The 19819-nt window shown below is 39.0% G+C and overlaps 1 protein-coding gene across 4 annotated transcripts in view; it reads right to left on the bottom strand.

Annotated features, from left to right (window-relative positions):
* The window catches only part of PDE1B (phosphodiesterase 1B), a 308494-nt gene that overhangs the window by 50239 nt on the left and 238436 nt on the right, over positions 1 to 19819 (bottom strand). For all 4 annotated transcript variants that reach the window (XM_075851889.1, XM_075851890.1, XM_075851891.1 and 1 more), the window contains 5 exons: positions 15282 to 15395; positions 13879 to 14061; positions 12176 to 12242; positions 11403 to 11519; positions 6160 to 6300 (listed from right to left, as the gene is read on the bottom strand). In XM_075851889.1, the coding sequence (XP_075708004.1) occupies positions 6160 to 6300; positions 11403 to 11519; positions 12176 to 12242; positions 13879 to 14061; positions 15282 to 15395 (622 nt within the window). The remainder of the gene's footprint in view (positions 1 to 6159; positions 6301 to 11402; positions 11520 to 12175; positions 12243 to 13878; positions 14062 to 15281; positions 15396 to 19819) is intronic.

The raw sequence follows: 19819 nt of genomic DNA, 5'->3' as shown, positions 1-19819 counted from the left end.
AATATTTTTTCAAAGACAGTTTCTCCTCCGTGCTACAGTATTCTTCCAGCACCGGAGCTGCGGAGTCTTTATGTGGAGTTTAAATCTTTATAGCTCTTCCTTCCGTATTATAAAAATGACAAGGTTTTTCATTAGTGCTTTATTCCAAAATTTGTATCACTGTTACTAGATTCTGTACGACACAGTAAGGATTTGTTTAGTGCCTAGAGATACTGCTGATGCTGAATTAGAAGATATGGCATCTTGGATCCATCCTATATGTGTTAGATATGTGTCATCTTGTGCTCAACAAGGAGATTTTACTAGTGAAGTGAGCTCCCCCTAGTGGTGGCAGAAATGCTGGATTTTTTTCCCCTAAACTGCTTAGACACTAGGAAACCCCCTAAGTGTACCCCTGCATGCAATATAAGTTTCTTGTGGGATGCCCTAGCAATGAAAAGCGTAATCAACTACGCTTTTTAATAAAGTTTAAAAAAGGCCAGACTATCCCAGCAAGAAACTATTTTTACTGTATTATTTGAGAGTATTTCCCGAGGAAAACACTGAACGTGAACTGCAAACAAGGTATGAACATAGCCTAAGGCAGTTTCTAAAATAAAATTCTTTCACCAGTTAAATTTATGCTTTACAGCAGAATTAACCCTTAACAGATTTGTCATAGGCTAAATTACAACAAAAGCAAGTATATGAAGTGAAGGAAATACTTTTACAAGACTAAGTTGTCAGAGCTTTAATAATGTATGGGCACCTCCGTCATTACACGAAGCTTCATTTATAACAGTAAATGAGAGGACACAGCTGCCGGCACAGAACACATTAAACTATTTTTTATTCTGCCTCTAATTGAGTAATAAAACAGAGTTATATTTTCCAACTGATGTAATTTCATGATCACTTAAAGAAAGTTAGAGATCTGCTGGTGATTATATGTTCCGTTTATTATATTGCAGTATTACGCCATGATGGCTATGACCTTGAAAACTGCAATTAGGGACAGAATGTCTGAGATTTCTCACTGAACAGCAGACAATTACAGACACTTTTCTTATGTTTTCCATGTATTGTCTCACCCTGGCACACTGGATTTTATGACAGCTGCGATGGGGTCCAGAAATGTAACGGAACATATCCATGGTTCCATTCATTGGGTAAGTGCACACAGGGCGAGTACACTGCGCAAAAGTTCACAGCATATCCGTCCTGGAAGCCGCAGGGAATTCCGCCTAAAAAAAACGCACCAAATTGGGGTGCAGTTTTTCTGACAGAATCTCGGCTGCTAGAAAAAAAAGTTCATACTTACTTTTTTCATTGTCAAAGCAACGCATCCCTCTGCTCTGAGTGTAGCCCGGCCTCCTGGGATGACACTGCAGTCCATGTGACTGCTGCTGCCTTTGATTGGCTGCAGCAGTCACATGGGATGAAACGTTATTCCAGGAGGCCAGGCTGAACTCAGAACATAGGATCGGGATGCTATGACAACGCCCTGTAGGATAAGTATGAACCATTTTATTATTTTACACCCCCAAAAATTTTTGGGGGGGATTTGCGATTTTGCAAGATTTCCCTTTTTGTAGCGGGTTTTACCAAGCCATTGAATTCAATGGGAAAAACACAGTGTTTACACTGTGTATATGTGTCCTTACCCATCCAGTGACTGCTTGTGTGTATGGGTATCTGCAGACTGCTGTGGGCACTTACCTAGATCTGCCCAAATTTTATCATAGATCTGAAGAACCTGACTGGCATGTATTAGGTGATCACAGGAGTGGATGGGGAGGGGGAATTGCCCTCCCAAAACTACAGTGTATTTTTTAAAATGTTTTTTTTTAAATTGGATATGATCTACTTTACCGGTGTAAGGAACCAGTGAGGCGATGGCCGGAGCTGAAGAGGAGCGTGGAGCGAGGACAGGTCATATATAGAGGTGTCTGGTGTCTGAAAAAATATAGTGGTCTGGGGTCTGATTAATTTAGGGGTCTGGTTTAGGGTATGTTCTGTGGTTTAATGTCTCCAATACTCCCATCCTGCATTTTCTACTTGCGGCTGAGTGGCTGACGTGTGCGTGTCACCACCGTTTGTGGAACTACAACTCACAACATGCTCTGCTCATTTGTTAGGTCACACTGGGAGTTGCATTTTCACAGGAATTGTGTTTTTTTTTACCATGACTTGGCTGACAAGCATGTATTTACCACAACTTTCATGCCGCATGTAAATGCTCTGTGATAGTGGGGAATTCAAAAATTTGCAATGGGCCCAACTCTTTCTATTTACAACCCTGTTTTCAACTGTATCCGCATCCTTAGGTACTATTATTTTGGCAATATAGCACTTGGCAGCATTGGTCAACACTGTATGTACAGTAATGGGGGCACCTGGGGTAGCAACAGGCACAGTATTGGTGGTAGCAGGGTGGAAGGGGTTGTGTTGCTACAGAGGGTAAGGATGGACTGGAGAAGTAATGGGCCAAAGATGTCTAGGAAGCAAACGGTGCAGTTGTCATAACAAGTCGCCATGGAGGTCTGGGCCGGTTGTAGAAGTAAAAGAAAGAGAAGACGTTGCCTGTGAGTCACTGGATATTCAGAGGAGCGGTCACCTTGTTGTTTGTTCTGCCTTTGTGTGATCAGTACTGCATTTTCTTGTATAGTCTGCTTCATCGATGATACTCTACAGACCATCTGTGTAGAACTAGTATCATACAACCATAAGGCCACCGTATGTTGGTATTATTGGCCATATTAATCCTTATATAATAGTAGTAGTAGTGTACACTTGAGCAGGCATAGCTTTGTGTCAAAATTTGTCCCATATTCCAGCAATTCCGCTCAATAAATTTCGGGTGGCGGTAGTACACTTTCAGCAAATTAATGTTATATTTTGTATAATTAAAAATGATACAATTTTCCAATATATTTTCTGTATTAATTCCACATGGTTTTCCAGAGCTTTGCTTGCTGTTATTCAGTAGGAACATTCATTGTTTACTTCCAGTGGATAAAATTCTATAAATGACCACTGAAATCTGGCGTAAACTGCTTAGTAAATGTGGGCCAATGTCAGACAACCCCTTCACTGTCAGACAACACCTCTTTAAATTGAAGCCAGCCCATCTGGGTCATATATTTCCCTAGTATTATATGTCTGTCATTCAAAAGAATAGACGACCATGTAATACATGAAACACAAAAACCTTTGAGGAAGCTGATGAGAAATGTTATACCCTAACTGTTTAGTTATAAAGTGTATCCCTTCAGATGACATCTTGCATGAACTATGATCACCAGTGGCTGTCAATATTACCCATAATGCTGGCATCTAAAGTGTTCCACCAAGCTTTCCACAGATCCTGTATGACATATAATTCTGCACTGTTATCCAGGTTTATATTCTATACCAATGTAGGTTTATATGCCATTCATTATCTTTGGAAAGCTGGGTGACAGTTCCTATGTGCACTGTAATCACTGTCACTAATAGATCTTACCTTTAGAAATCCAGCATGTGAGGCCTCATGCACACGACCGTATTTTTTCCCACCCGTAAATACTGGCGTAAATACGGGTCCGGTGTCACACGTATTCCACCCGTTTTGCACCAGTATTTACGAACCCGTGCCCGTAAATATGGGTCCGGTGTCACCCGTATTCCACCCGTATTTACAGGCACGTTTTTGGCGGCAAAATAGCACTGCACTAATCGGCAGCCCCTTCTCTCTATCAGTGCAGGATAGAGAGAAGGGACAGCCTTTTCTGTAATAAAAGTTAAAGAAATTCATACTTACCCGGCCGTTGTCTTGGTGACGCGTCCCTCTCTTCACATCCAGCCCGACATCCCTGGATGACGCGGCAGTCCATGTGACCGCTGCAGCCTGTGATTGACCTGTGATTGGCTGCAGCGGTCACATGGCCTGAAACGTCATCCAGGACGTCGGGCCGGATGTTGAGAGGGACGCGTCACCAAGGCAACGGGCGGGAGACCGGACTGGAGGAAGCAGGAAGTTGTCGGTAAGTATGAAAGTCTTTTATTTTTATTTTTTACAGGTTTATACTGATCGGTAGTCACTGTCCAGGGTGCTGAAAGAGTTACTGCCGATCAGTTAACTCTTTCAGCTCCCTGGACAGTGACTATTTACTGACGTCGCTTAGCAACGCTGCCGTAATGACGGGTGCACACATGTAGCCACCCGTCATTACGAGAGCTCCATAGACTTCTATGGACTGTCCGTGCCGTTATTACGGCCTGAAATAGGACATGTTCTATCTTTTTCAACGGCACGGGCACCTTCCCGTGAGAAAACGGGAAGGCACCCGTCGCCAATAGAAGTCTATGAGCCCGTTATTACGGGTCGTAATTACGACCCGTAATAACGGGAGTTTTTACGGTCGTGTGCATGAGGCCTTAGGCCAAAATACCTCAGAAACAGCAACACAGAATCCTAAAAGTTTCACAAGTCAAGGACTTTGATTTCTAAGTTTTCAGATTTTTAGGGGGGATTGATGCTTATTACTAGGGTACGCATTGATATGTAGTGGCTCCGTTGGTAACACTGGGGTCCTGGGTTTGAATCCCACCAACATCTGTATGGAACTTGTTGTTTTTGTGTTTGCTTTTTCATAACTGGTTTTATTAAAGATTTTCAAAATATGACATTTCTTCAATGTAGCAAGGGGGAAGAGGGAAGGATGGGGAAAGGCAAATCAAGTTACATAAACATCGATATTTGACACATATAAACAGTTCCAGTGCGTCTTGCAGAACGTAGCAATACAATGAAGTCAGTCGTAAAGTAATACGAGATAAGTCATGACATTATAGCATCATTAAAGAGGCTCTGTCACCACATTATAAGTGCCCTATCTTGTACACATACTCACACATTAACGTTACTGAAGTGTCGGGATTGTGAATAGACATCGCGTCCTGGCTGGAAGCGATGTCTATTCACTCTCAAAACACTACAGTAACGTTAATGTGTGAGTATGTGACTGCACCTCATGATCTAGCAAGATCACTATGTGCAGAGTAAATGAATGGAGAGAAGTGTATGATGCTGATTGGTCACTGATTGGTCAGCGTCATACACTTCTCTCCACAACGCCCACTTGGTCAAAAGTAATAACACGCCCAGTTGGGCATTAAGAAAGTCATTAGCATAAAGCTAAAATAGGTCATAACTTGGTGAGAATGTATCAATTTTCTAAATAAAAAACACTGCTGTAATCTACATTACAGCGCCAATCACATTATGTAGGAGATAGGGCACTTATAATGTGGTGACAGAGCCTCTTTAAATACAGTATAAGTCAATGTTACGATCAAATGCCATCAACAATAAGAGAAGGTCAATAATAGATAGTAACAGGGCATATGGAGGAAGGGAAGAGGGGGGGGATGTTCAGAATCAGGATGCGCGAGTCACAAGATGTTCAGCATAAGTTGCTCATAGAGAAAAGGAAGTAATGTATGAAAGGTATAAACACCACCAAAATTTAGCTTCTAATTGGCGGGACACCCGCAATCGTTTGTTTTAGATCCCATGGGGTATATTTAAAGCAAGTGCAGAATTTTTGTTTTATCTGCTGTGGCAGTGTATCAATGAATGATTCCCACACAGTAAAACATTTCTGGACTTTGAGTTCTTTATGTACAGATGTAGCCGTCTTTATCTTGACTTTTAACGCATTAAATACACAGTGGAAAGATCCTTTATCTTGACTTTTTCAATGACTTTTCAATGGCTTTTGTTATGTGATATCACGTGGCAGCAAGTTATCAGAGTCAAGTTAAAGATGGCTACAATATGGCTTCCAACCAGTCCATCCTAAAGATATGAGAAAGTTTCTGTTGAGGCAAGATAGCCTTACGGAATGCGCTAGAAATAATGAAAAGCTATTTTTTTGCGTTGGGAGTGCACAGAGGAGTTTATGGAACTTGTATGTTCTCCTGTGCTTCATTCTACTTCCACAGTCCAAAAACATAATAGATTAATTGGCTTCCTATGAAATTAGCCCGAGATTGGGCATTGGAGAAACGTGTATTTAGATTGTGAGCCCCATTGAGAATACGGAGTCAAGACAATATCTGAACATCGCTATGGAATATATTGGTGCTATAAAAGCAACAGAAATAAAATAATGAGCTGTGATATTTTGTACTTACCACCATGCCTGTTCGTAACAGAAAACAGTGGACGGTTTGTGTCACATCTGCTGCATGGATCTGGTTATGATAAGGATTCTTATACTTCCCATAGCCGGTTTCCAGGGAATCCAGAAAACTCATAAGAAACGCAACAGGAATCTGTGTCAAAGAGCAAAAACACATATAAGGCACATTCTCAGAACAGCAGCCAGCGCATTTATTCATGGTTTATGTTCAATACAACAAATGCAAAACTTGACGGTTATTTCCCATGTACCACTGAGAGTAACTGTACATATGAGTGACCCCTACATTTTCTATGTATCACCAAGAGTTACCTATGGGTGACCCTTAAATTTTCTATGTACCACTGAGAGTTACTTATGGGTGACCCCTACATTTTCTATGTACCACCGAGAGTTACTTATGGGTGACTCCTACATTTTTTATATACCACCAAGAGTTACTTATGGGTGACTCCTAAATTTTTTATATACCATTGAGTTACTTATGGGTGACCCCTAAATTTTATATGTACCACTGAGGGTTACTTATGGGAAACCCCTACATTTTTTATATACCACTGAGAGATACTTATGGATGACCCATAGATTTTCTATGTACCACTGAGAGTTACTTAAAGGTGACCCGTACATTTTCTATGTAGCACTGCGAGTTACTTATGAGTGACCCCTACATTTTCTATGTACCACTGAGAGTTACTTATGGGTGACTCCAACATTTTCTATGTACCACCGAGAGTTACTTATGGATGCCTCCTATATTTTCTATGTACCACTGAGAGTTACTTATAGGTGACTCCTACATTTTCTATGAACCACTGAGAGTTACTTATAGGGGACTCCTACATTTTCTATGTACAACTGAGAGTTACTTAATGGTGACCCTTACATTTTCATGCCACTCAACACCACTAATAGTGATGAGTCCATGTGACTACAGACAATCATCAATTACCACATAAATAACATGAGTTTTTAAGCTTTTAAGTGGAATCTCACAGCTACTGCTCTGATGACTAAGGCCTCATGCACACGACCGTGTTTTTGCGTCCGCAATTCAACCGCAAATCCACGGGTAAATTGCGGACCCATTCATTTCTATGGGCCCATACACACTATCCGTGTTTTCACGGCTCTCCGCATGTCCGCACATCCGTGCCGCAGAAACTACGGACATGTCCTATTATGGGCCGCAAATGCGGTGCGGACATGCCAATAGAAGTCAATGGGCCCGTGGAAATTGCGGATACACCGCCGTGTGTCATCCGCAGTTTTGCGGATTTGCGGAAGTGTTGCTAGGCGACGACCGGGAATGAGTTCTGTCGTCATCATGTTTTACCTAGGCTTTTTATTTTTCATCCGCATTTTGCGGATTACATACGGATGAACTGCGGAGGACATACGGATGAACTGCGGATGACATTTCACGGAACACGGTCCTGGAATTTGCGGACCAGAAAAACACTACGGTCGTGTGCATGAGGCCTTAAGACATAGCACTTAAAAGAACTGGTATTGACCTCTAAAGTCCTAAAGATCAGTATTCAAGGCGGTGATACCCAAGAACTCATTCAGTCATCAGTGTTTCCAACAAAGACATGAAGTCATTCCTCCCAAGAAGCTACACATTCAGACTCTCCCTCTATTGTCGCTAGACCATGGTGTTGGTATTGTATTTGTATTGTAAGGGCTAGTAACTAAATATGTGTTTGTTGATTCGGAGAGGAATATCTCTAATACTGAGTGTGTGATATACTGTAGGAGAAATGTCTCCATGTGTTTGCTGATTCTGAGAGGAATATCTCTAATACTGAGTGTGTTATATACTGTAGGAGAAATGCCTCCATGTGTTGATTTGGAGAGGAATATCTCTAATACTGAGTGTGTGATATACTGTAGGAGAAATGTCTCCATGTGTTTGCTGATTCTGAGAGGAATATCTCTAATACTGAGTGTGTTATATACTGTAGGAGAAATGCCTCCATGTGTTGATTTGGAGAGGAATATCTCTAATACTGAGTGTGTGATATACTGTAGGAGAAATGCCTCCATGTGTTTTTTGGATTCTGAGAGGAATATCTCTAATACTGAGTGTGTTATATACTGTAGGAGAAATGCCTCCATGTGTTTGCTGATTCTGAGAGGAATATCTCTAATATGGAGGGTGTAATATACAATAGGAAAAAAGCCTCCATGTGTTTGTTGATTTTGAGAGAAATATCTCTAATACTGAGCATGTGATATACTCTAGGAGGAATGCCTCTGTGTGTTAGTCAATTTTGAGAGGAATGCCTCTAATACTGAGCGTGTAACATACCGTAGGAGATGCCTCCAATGTTCATAAATTCAAGAGGAATGCCTCTAGCACTTTAGACACTCTAGTCTGCTAAAACACTGGGAGGAATGCCTCCATTTTCCAATATTGAGAGTATCTATAACCTTAGATCATTTAGAGTAAATGGTGTCTGAATTCTTCTAGGAAGAATGCCTCCAGTTGCACTCAAATGAACAGACAACTATTATTATATATTTTTCCATATCTTGATTATATCGTGACTACCTCTCGCCATTGAAATGGATTGTTATTTATTTCAATTGGAATACTAACTTTAATTCAACAAACAAACATCTGTAAAATCTTTCTCCTCTCTCCTCTATAAGATATATCTGCTGCTCAGCAAATTCAAAATATAATATTCATATTTTCAAAAATAAGGAAGGCCATGGATTAATTTTTAACTCACTTTTGTATGTCCTTGATAGGGTTTAGTTATATAAAGATTGACAATTAATTCTTCTGTTAAATATAGGAATAATTGCAGAGTTAGTGGGAGTAGATCCTTTGGATTTTCTGAGTACAATCCCCATGTTTGAATATAACATAGCAGCAATTCTGTGTAATATATGAATCCACCGGGTCCACCAAACAGAGGGTTGCTTTTTTATAGCAGCTCTCCACTCTGGCTCTTACCTCCATCTTCATTCATACAGCATATAGGAAGGGTCTGTCTAAAGAGGGAATACTAGGAATACGCTAAGAAACACTCAAACACTGTGTTATGTGTAGTACAGGGCCTGAGGGGAAGGTGCACGACACAGGGATTCTCTCTTTGGTTCTAAATCATGTGACGCCCCCTCATTTTACCCGCGGTGCTCCTTTAATACTATAGTTTAATAAAATCTAAAGAGTTAAATTCCAAATTCAATTCTACTGTATCATTATGTGGTTAATATCACCTCCGAATGAAATTACTGCCTGAGTACCAGGACATACAGCAGTTTCACATAATCGAATGTACATTATTTGAATGCCTTCTCTAGAAACATTTGTATAAATTGTTGAACGATTTAATGGCAAAACTTAATCTAAGAAGCCAAACACCAAAGAGGGAACCCCTGTGTCCTGCGACACCCCTTCAGGTCCTGCCAGTATCAGTTTTGCACTGAGTGTTATGTTCAGTCCATAGTATCAGTATATGATTCTGTTCAATGTACCATACAGTAGTTTATATAGAAAGATCAATGCCCTTGGTGGACATTTCTTTTTTATTTATTGACTTAGTCTGTTTGATTGAAGTGTTTTTGAATTGTTGGTATTACACTCACCAGTATAGTACCAGTGGCACTTGTACTCGAATGTCTTTTAGATAAGTCAAAATAATTGCTTGAAAATAAAATGCCAAGATTTGTACTTCAAATCAAGACAGCAGATACTGTAGGTCAAAGTATACAACAAAGAACTAAATATTCTCCCCATATATTACTACAGTAGAATCTCTAATGCAATAAATGTGTGTGTATATATATATATATATATATATATATATATATATGTATATGTATATGTATGTATAAACTAACCCGGCCATGACATAGCAATGGAATTTTTGATTAAGTCAAATGTTTTAGGTATGATAAAATCCTTGTGAATATAATAGCTGTGCCCTAGCTGGAATGCTTTTATCTTCTCTGTACTGTTGAAGGTACATTAGCTGCCAAGATCTTACATATGTAATTTGATTTACTGCCTTTTATCTTTTACTTGAATATTGTTGCTAAAGTATTATTTAAAAGCATTGCTGTAAAGACTCTCTCCATTAATTCAACTTCTCATGCACATCACCATATGTATGTATATATGTACGTACCAACCTGCACTCTGTATGAATGCACAAACTGAACTTGAGAAGTCCCATATGATACCGGATTTATTGACTGCAAGTTTCTGTGTTGTGTTATATACGGGCACCATACGAGATCCATGTTCTTCTATTTAAGTTCCTTATGGTCTTCAATATAGGTAGCACATGAGATGTTTTTCCTACTTCAAAACCAGTCCTCTTTAGCATAAACTTACAGAAGAAAAAAGGGTACCCATATGATATCCGTACAGAGGCTTCGCACAAATCTGTATACACTGATGCGATTTTTCATTATCCATTTTCTTTTTTGGGGGGAAACTCATATGGAATCTAATGGAGCATGGTACCATTTTTTTTTATACAGGTCACCCAGAGTATGGAAATTTCTATCGACAACATTAGCACCATATCATGGTTTCATAACACCTGCTCACGTGTAGCTTTAAATACTGATCAAACGAAATAAGATTTGAAAAATTATGTAACTACTATAAGGAAAAGGAAAACAAGGATGATGTACATAACGTCTGATCTGATTTTAACCAATAATTTGTAGCAAATGGTTTTCCAGGAACGAACGTTTTTTGTATATAAATGTAAATTGTATTATTCACCAGTACATCTTTATGTTGTCCTTCTGCATAGACAAATAGAAAGAACATAGCCGTGGGTGATGTATTGTCCTGGTCATCTACATATATAGTGCTAGAGCTATAGACATTTTAGTAACGTTATTTTGTCACATGACTACATGATGTCATTTAGGATGATACCATACATCACCGTAGTGTTTATAGCCTCCCTCCAACCACAGCACAGAATTTTTTTTATAAAGATATTGGTGAAAACTATTGATCCTGGAAAATCCCTTTAAGGTAAAAGTTATCTGATGAAAAGTTGAAGCTTGAGAAGATCAAGATCACCAGGAAAGACAGAAATACTTGGAAGAGACATAATCTGCCTTTAAGAAGCCTGAGGACGCAAAGAGAAGACAGGACATCCCGGAAAACACAATATTGATGGTCATCAGATGTGAAAACTAATGTGATGGCACTTATCAATAATTATACTAGTTGGAAATACAAAATGATTTTACCTTAAAGCGACTGTTCAGGTTGTGTCTGGTCAGAAGTTCAAAAACAATCGTCTTCAAAGCATGATCTTCACTCACTCTGTTCAACACAAACACATCGAAGTCCCAGAGGTCCAAATGCTACAAATATCGAATGAAACAAGAGTTAAGCAGCCAACAAAATGAGAAATAGAGCCCTGCTGGATCAGTGTCTGCACACAGCTTGCTCTTGTGGTTTGCATTCTTCGAACATAGTCTTCCCACCATAAATCTGACGTAGGAAGAACTGACTCCTCCTAAATGCAATGAAGGACAACATATTACATTAGAGGAGCAGAGCTAAGCTTCCGGGAGCAAACGAAAGAATTATGAATTCAGCTCTGGGCTGTAATACTGGGTGTAATGATAGCCAGAAACACTGAATTTATGTTAAGGCGACAGTTTAGTGTTTATCGGAACTTCCAACCTTTCCCATAATGTCTACTGTCATGAACGCAGAATTTAAACCTTTCATATACAACAGATTTGGCTTTGTGTCTTTATAAGAAGGCTTTCACATAAGATATTCTTTATATTTTTATAAAGGGCTCATGCACATGGCAGAGTCCTGGGCACAGGGCCTGCATGGCCCCTTAGTAAGGAGTCATACAATCTTCGTGCACTGCCATACAGGCTCAGTCGGACTGTCAGGATGGCAATGCGGTTGTGACCTCATACTAGAGCTTCACTTTGATCCCAAGTTACAGTGTTCTTAGGTTACTTTTATAACATACTTTTATCATTTTATGTTACTTTACCTTTAAGCTGTTAACAACAGCTGCAGAGTAATTTGGCCCGACGGCTGTGTATGTTCTTCGAAACATTCTGGACAAAGACAAAAATACACTTGTTGTATACATGTATATGGATGTTTAGGTGTTTGTTACTAAAGGGATGTGAAAGACATACAACTAAAAAACAATATTTGTAGTCTTCATGTACAATAGAGCACTATACAACCAAACCACCTGAAATGTAGAATATTTTTTTATTTGGAATTCTGACACTGGGAAACCAAAATTAAATAACCAATCCATGAGGAATTAAATAACGCACCTCTGTTAAAAGGTGTCCCTTGACTACTCAACCTATGGATGGTTGAGGTGGAGTAAAATGAAATATATTTTTTCACTGCCACGTCCCCAAAAATTACAAGCATGGGTTTGTTTAAATCATAATTAAATAAGGGAACTAATTTTTAATGTATTAATTTTTATTGCTATGTTTTTTTATCCGTGTATATGGCAGCTAATTTTAATGTTTAGCTGGCATTTTTGAGTTTCACTAGACAGCAGTTATTAATTTTCCTCTTTTTTCTTTTTAATAATGACAATCATTTCTTGATTTTATGTGAAAATTATAAGGAGGTTGTCACAGCCCCACCCCTGTTATTAAATTCGATAAGATACCAATTAAATCTTGTTTAGAGTTGTGACAATATATGCATGGCAGGATAACATCAACTACTATTATTTATTAACTAGCTTGTAAATGATAATTTATACCTATAACTGGATAATTCTTCTCTAAGGGCGCGTTCAGATGTGTCAGAAATTTTCCTCTGCAGATTTTGCTGCAAATTTGCGGCAATTACGCAACGAACCTGCAGCAAAATTTGCATATGTGAGGGTTCATTCATACATGGCGGATTTCACAGCAGACTTGCCGCAGATTTCAGCCTTTGCATAGTGAAAATCTGCTGCTTCTCAACAGGCTAAGCATGATGCGAAATGTAAATTCCGCACCGGAAGCTATTTTTCGCACCGTTGTTTTCCGCAACATCTACACTAAGTAAACAAAAAAGATATAGAAACCAAAGAAAGAAAAGTCTGCTGCGGAATTACATAGCAAATTCTCCACGTCTGAACGTGCCCTAACTCTTTCTCATGTTTCAAGTTATCTTGTTAGCAGTTAAATCAGAACATAAAATCAGGGTAGAGGAAGCGAGTAATAATTAGATATATTATAGGACAGTCCAGGACAACTGTAATGCACCTAGCAGACTACTACCCCTAGTGGCTTCATCCGGACTTCACCTGGCCCTCAAGAAGATGAAATACGTTTAGTGCGAAATGGCTGTTGCCAACGATGTATTACATGTCCAACCATCCATCAATAGCTGGCATGTACTATTATGCCCACACCAGGGGAAATATATGGTCCCCTGCCATAACAGCTGAAAGCTAGGGTTTTCCGAAGCTGGACTAGATTAAATTTAAAAAGGGTTGTCTTGGCGAGACAACATATTTTATAATGTGCTATGTTCCCGAATACGACTTCTTTTTCTCAATACCATACACTTATGCTCATTATTCTATAACAGAATGAATTCATTCTCTCTACCAATGTCCATTCAAAATAAATACAAATTACAAATTATTTTCTATATCTTATATTTGTACAGTGTACCGCACATATTGCCAAGCAGCAATGTTTTGCTGAAGTTGCAGAGACATAATACCTTTCTACGAAAATCCCTGCTTGTACAGCGTGAACAATGCTACGGAATCTGGGCTTTTCCTCAGACCGTCGACCAGTTGATCGTGTCTGCTGTGTAAATGTAGAAGCCAACCAGTCTCGGACCTCAGAGGGAACACAATCTGAACGGATTTCCTGCAGCTCATCTTCTGTATCTAGAATTTGCCTGTAAGTGAAGAATATAACAGTCAGTATGATGAAGACAACAAAAAAAAACAAAAAAACTTAAAGAATACTTATTTTTGTGAAAATCAATTTGTTCTAATAACTCATAGGACTAGATGACATTGTGACTTTCATACGTCCTGATTTTGCACAACGCACAACTTTCATTGACTTCTATGGGGAAACAACTGTCAAGTCTGAGGCTGGAGCTCAAGCATTTTAAGCAACTTTTCTGCGATTTTAGTTTTCCTTAGAAAAAGTGTAAATTTTCCTTGACTTGTGACAGACACAACAGTATTACATTACACAAATATGGCAGCTAATGTGTCACAGATTCATTATGTTTTCCAAATTGTACAGCTCAATTGATTCTTATAGAGTCCTTCAAGTCGCTTTCGATTTTTTGCTATATCTTAAGAAATAGATTAATACTTTTGACAATGTAGAATTATTCCATTTATTATGAGATATGTTTGATTTTTATCCACCAAGAAAATGCCAAATTTTGTTATTGCCCATTTATCTCATTAAGAAAAGGTCCATGGCCTAGTCATTTACTGTACTGTATATGCATCAGGATGGAAAAGTCCAACAGTTAAATGCTGTATTAATCCGAAATAATAAGTTGTCTTGTGAAAAAAAAATAATCTATGAAACCAAGATTTCTCAGTATACCAATTTCTTGGTTTCAGGAATATATATATGGATCATCATCAGCGTTAGATGACAAGGTGCCGTTTCTTAATTTTTTCAATGAGAGTACTTCTACGTCTCAGCTCTATGAAGCAAGAGAGAGCTCTAATCGGTGCAAAGTAATACAAAAAGCCCATCATAGTCTTGTACCTATCCTACGACAACTACTAAAGGTTAGTGTATCAATATCAAACCGCCTATTTCTATGGTAAAACATTACTGCCCAAAGGTCCGTCCTTTTCTTTCTGTTTATTTTCTCTAAAAAAATAATGAGCTAAACCTTTTAGTCAATAGGATTGGATTGGTTCGAATTCATATTCTGAAGCTAACCTTGCAAGCTTCAAGGCAAAATGTAACATTGAAAAACCTTCATTGATGGGCATGCATCTGTCCATTGTCAAAGATCTGTACTTTACTACTGGAGACTGGCGTTTCCAGCAAATTGACCTACCACTCTTTTATCGGAGACACGGCATCTTGCGCGTATCAAGCAGTGAAGTATGCAAGTGATTAATGTGAAATTTTCACCTTGTCTCGTCAATATATACTGCTTCCAGCAATGAGGCTGTGTACTCCAAATTCTTCTTCAGTTCCACAATGTTGACCTCTCCATTCTCAAGTTGTTTTACCATGTACTTCAGGCTGTAGATAAAGCAGAGACATGAAAGGTAATTACAATGACTGAAAGCCTAATTGGTATATATGAGCGCTAGTAGTTTTTGTAATATGCATTTGACTTGCAAATCATTTGTCCATAGAGGACAAATACAAGAAAATGTTCACCTTGTACAAATCTGTATATACCCTCATCACATTTAATCTACTGATAGTACTGAGATCAAATTAATTCTCAGTGTTCTTGTTTGGATCACCAAACAGCAGGAATCTACTTTAATAGCTTAATACCTCCGAATCCATAGCAGCTAGAAAAGACAGTGGGGCAGATTTACTACTAATTTGAACCAGAATTTTGTCATATTAGAAAAGGTGGAGTAGCTTAGCAGAAATAGGGTGTGGCTTAACATGTGAACTATGTGCCAACGAAGGTCAGAAGAAGCGCAAAACAGGCTGTAACCTGCCGTGCAATCTGCTATGTCCTCCCTGGAACGCTTTTAACTTTTTGCTGGTTGCCACAATAAAAGTAAGAAATACAACCACATGGGTGAGTGCCGTAATTTCACTTTCCTCACTACCTGTTATATGCCAACGAAGGATAAATGGATGAGAAAAGTGTCTAGCAAGATACGCCAAATTTATCATACAGCGTGCACCATTTTGGCCCATCTTCTGACGGCCTGGTCTAAGTTTATGCTGTCGTTGGACAGCATTAGTAAATCTGCTCCAGTGTGTTTAGATACATTTTATATTTATTTTAAACTTAAAGAGGACCTGTCAGCTCTCCTGACATGTCTGTTTTAGTAAATACTTGTATTCTCCTATAATAACAATTCTGGAGCTGTTTTTTTTAAAAACATGTTGAGTTGTACCTCTAGTATTCCTCCAGGGAATATATGAATACATTGACAACTGGGCGTTACCATTTTTTGTCTGTACAGTCTTAAGGCCCTATTACACCGGCCGATTTTGCAGCGAGCGCTAATCAACTAAACAGCTTGTTGATCGGCGCTCGTTTGCTCCTGTCACAAGGACAGGACGACGAGCGGTCGTTACTCTGTTCGCTTGTCCCCATACATTATTATCATGTCGGTAGTGCATCTCCCTGTTTACACAGGGAGACGTGCTGCAGACAACGATAATATTGTACTTTTTTAAAACAATACGATCAGCAGATGAACGAGCGATTGATTATCGGCAACGAGCATTCTATGAACAATCGTTTGCCCGATAATTGCCTAGTGTAAAACCCCCTTCACACTGTCAGCAGTGATTGGACAGTGTCAGACTGTGTATGGACTCTCCCCTTTAAAGCAAATTTGTCAGATCATTTTTGCCGACCAAACTTGTACCAGCAATTGGTAGGTCTTTTGAAAGCATGTGACCACAGACCTTTCGATTTCTTCCTATTAACTTGTTTGCTAAGAGAATCGTCTTTATTGCAATATGCTAATTATTTTGGAAGTCTCACTCTGGAAATTTGATTCCCCGCAAGTGCTCCTGTAGTCGCGATCTAAGCCTGCCCAACTCCTCCCTTCTGGCTCATGATTGACGTCGCCATGCTATGTCAACGTCATAGTTGTCTTCATTAAAAGTCTCATGCATGCACTGTACAGATTACTCCCGGCACACGCGCAGCATGCTCATTTCTTCTAACGCCATCAAAGGCCTCTTGCGCATGCTCCATGACATCAGCAGTACACCCAAAAGATCTCTGTCCTGCTCCACTTTTCCGGCAGTGAGTTTAGTGAATCAGCTCTTCTGGGTGAATTGATGATGTCACGGCACATTCGGCATTTGACAACGTTAGACGAAATGAGGAAGATACTGCACATGTGTCGGGCATACAGCAAATGGCAAATGCAGGAGACTTCAACGAAGAGTACTGTGACGTTTGCATAGCGTGGCAACATCAATCATGAGCCAGTGGGAGCGGTTGGCCAGGCTTAGATGCCAAGAACAGGAGAACTTGCGCGAAATTGGACTGCCCGAGTGGCACTTCAAACCTAAGTTGCATATTGCAATAAAGACGATTCTCTCAGCAAACAAGGTAGAAATCAAAATGTCTGTGGGCATATGCTTTCAAAAGACCTACCAAATCCTGATTCCAGTATGCTGGGCCAAAATGATCTGACAGATTCCCTTTAATACTAACACTTCCTTTATAGCAGTGGCCTCCAACCTGGCCTTCCAGCTGTTGTAAAAACTACAACTCGCAGCATGACAGCCGTAGCATTAATGTTTTGCACCTATGTTAAAATTGAAAACATGTAGTATACACCATATACATAAATATATACATATATAAATTGTATTTTTATTAACTGGTTGGTGACTTATAATGAGTAAGCTCGTCATGAGTGGCAGGACATTACTGCATCAGGACGAGCATACTCATTCTGCTAATCATACGGGTATAGCAAGTTCGCCCATGTGATCATGAGCGGAGCAACGGCTGTAATGCACAGCCGCAACCCCGCTCTAACAGCGGCAATCAGAGGAGAGGAGAGGAACCTGATCGCAGCATTCAAAGGGAAAGAGTGAGGGGGGGACCCATCTTTAATTGCATCACAGGGAATGCCTGTGCTAGGATCAAGGCTCTTACCCTATATGAACAGACAGCCCAGGGTATTGAAGGACCTAAGGGCTGTCTGACCATATTTCCTGTTGTTAGGGTATACATACTGCCTGTGCATTATCAGTACAAAAGGCAATGCACTGGCATATACAGTAGATATCTACCAGTATATTTTAGTTAAAGCATAAAAGATAAAAATTAAAAATCCCCTATGGTATAAAAAAAAAAGGAAAAGAAAGTAAAACGGATAAAATAAAAATTAGTGTAAAATGAAAAAAAATGTAAAAGAAAATGTATTACATTTCCCAAGATCAAAACATAAAATAACATAAACATATTTGGTATCATCACGACAGTAACAACCTTCACAATAAATTTATAGCATCATTTATGATCGGTGTATGCTGTAAAAAATACAACGAAAAACTGCAACGGAACTGCTTTTATTCTGCATTTTTACCAAAATAAAGAGAAATATAAATTAACAGCTAATGTATATGTATCAAAACAAGGTGCCTACATAAAGAGCAACACGGTCCACAAAAAACAATGCCTTATACACTTAGGGTGAACAAATAGGAAAAGAGTTATGACTGCCATGATGCAAAGTTCAAAAATAAAATAAAAATTCTGGTCCTCAAGGCCAAAATTGGCCCAGACCTTAAGAGGTTAAAGCTTTATTACATAATATGCATCAAGCGAAACCTACAAATAAATCATATTCTAATTAAAGTATGTTTCTTCTTTTATTATTGTATTCCTTTTGGTAGAACATTAGTAGCTAAGGTGTTATCTTTCACAAAAAATTTGAAAATAAATTGTGCTCCATCGCATGGCGTTTTATGGAGGGATTATTCCACCACATGGCGGTACGAACAAGAAGTCAGTCTCTCTATTCATTCCTATGAGACTCACATCAAGTGTCTCATATGAATAAATAGGGCCTGACTTTGTGTCTACACAGCAGACACTGTAAGATTCAGTTATTCAGAGCGGGGGTCATGTGACTGAACGTCAGCCCAGAACAGAGGATGAACTACAAGACAAAGCCATAGGTTATTTTTCTAACCACAGTATAATTTGTGACACCTCAATTCCAAACGAGGGGTAAAAAATGTTTTGATAGGAGTCACATTGAAAATGCAGTCCTATGTGCAGGCCGCATGTTATATAGCAGGAGGAGATAAGAAGATTGATATATAGTTTTGTGCAAAAGGATTCAGGATAACCTGTAAATCATTAATTTAAATCTCTGCTCATTCTGGACGTAGGTGGTCTCAACCCTTGATTAACAGTCTTCCCTGTATGAGTGTGAATACAGGAATAGCTGCCAATCACTGAGTAGGACCGCCCACCGGACTCCTAAGCCAAGAGTGAGAAGAGATTTAAATTAAGGAATTACAGGTTATCCTGTATTTTATCATACAAAACTACTGTATATATTAATCTGCTCTATAACATGCTGCCTGCAGATTGGACTGGATGTTTGACATGACAGGTTCCCTTTAAGAATGCCATAGGTAAGTCATTTAGAAATAACTGAATTTGGCTTTTGGTATAGTGATCATGAATGTGCAAAAAAGCACAATAGGGAATGAGTCCAGTCATTTTCTTGGTGTTTTGCATGAAAGAAGAATGACAGATGGTTATGTATTGAGATGTGAATCTACCAGATCTGCTACATGAAAATTAATTACAGATACTGCAGTTCTCTGAATTTAGATATTTAACCTCCCCTTTGTTACCTTAAGCATTTCAATGTTAAAAAAAAAAAAAAGGATGTTCCACTTTACCTGAGTTTATTTTCCAACCTCAGGCATCCTGGGGCATAAAAAAGACCAGTGAAGGAGAAAATAAAATGCGAAAATGAACT

Source organism: Rhinoderma darwinii, chromosome 2 (genome assembly GCF_050947455.1).
Source record: "Rhinoderma darwinii isolate aRhiDar2 chromosome 2, aRhiDar2.hap1, whole genome shotgun sequence".
In the NCBI taxonomy this organism is placed as follows: domain Eukaryota; kingdom Metazoa; phylum Chordata; class Amphibia; order Anura; family Rhinodermatidae; genus Rhinoderma; species Rhinoderma darwinii.
Note: the sequence above shows the minus strand (reverse complement) of the source record. Positions and strands in the feature narration are given on the sequence as shown.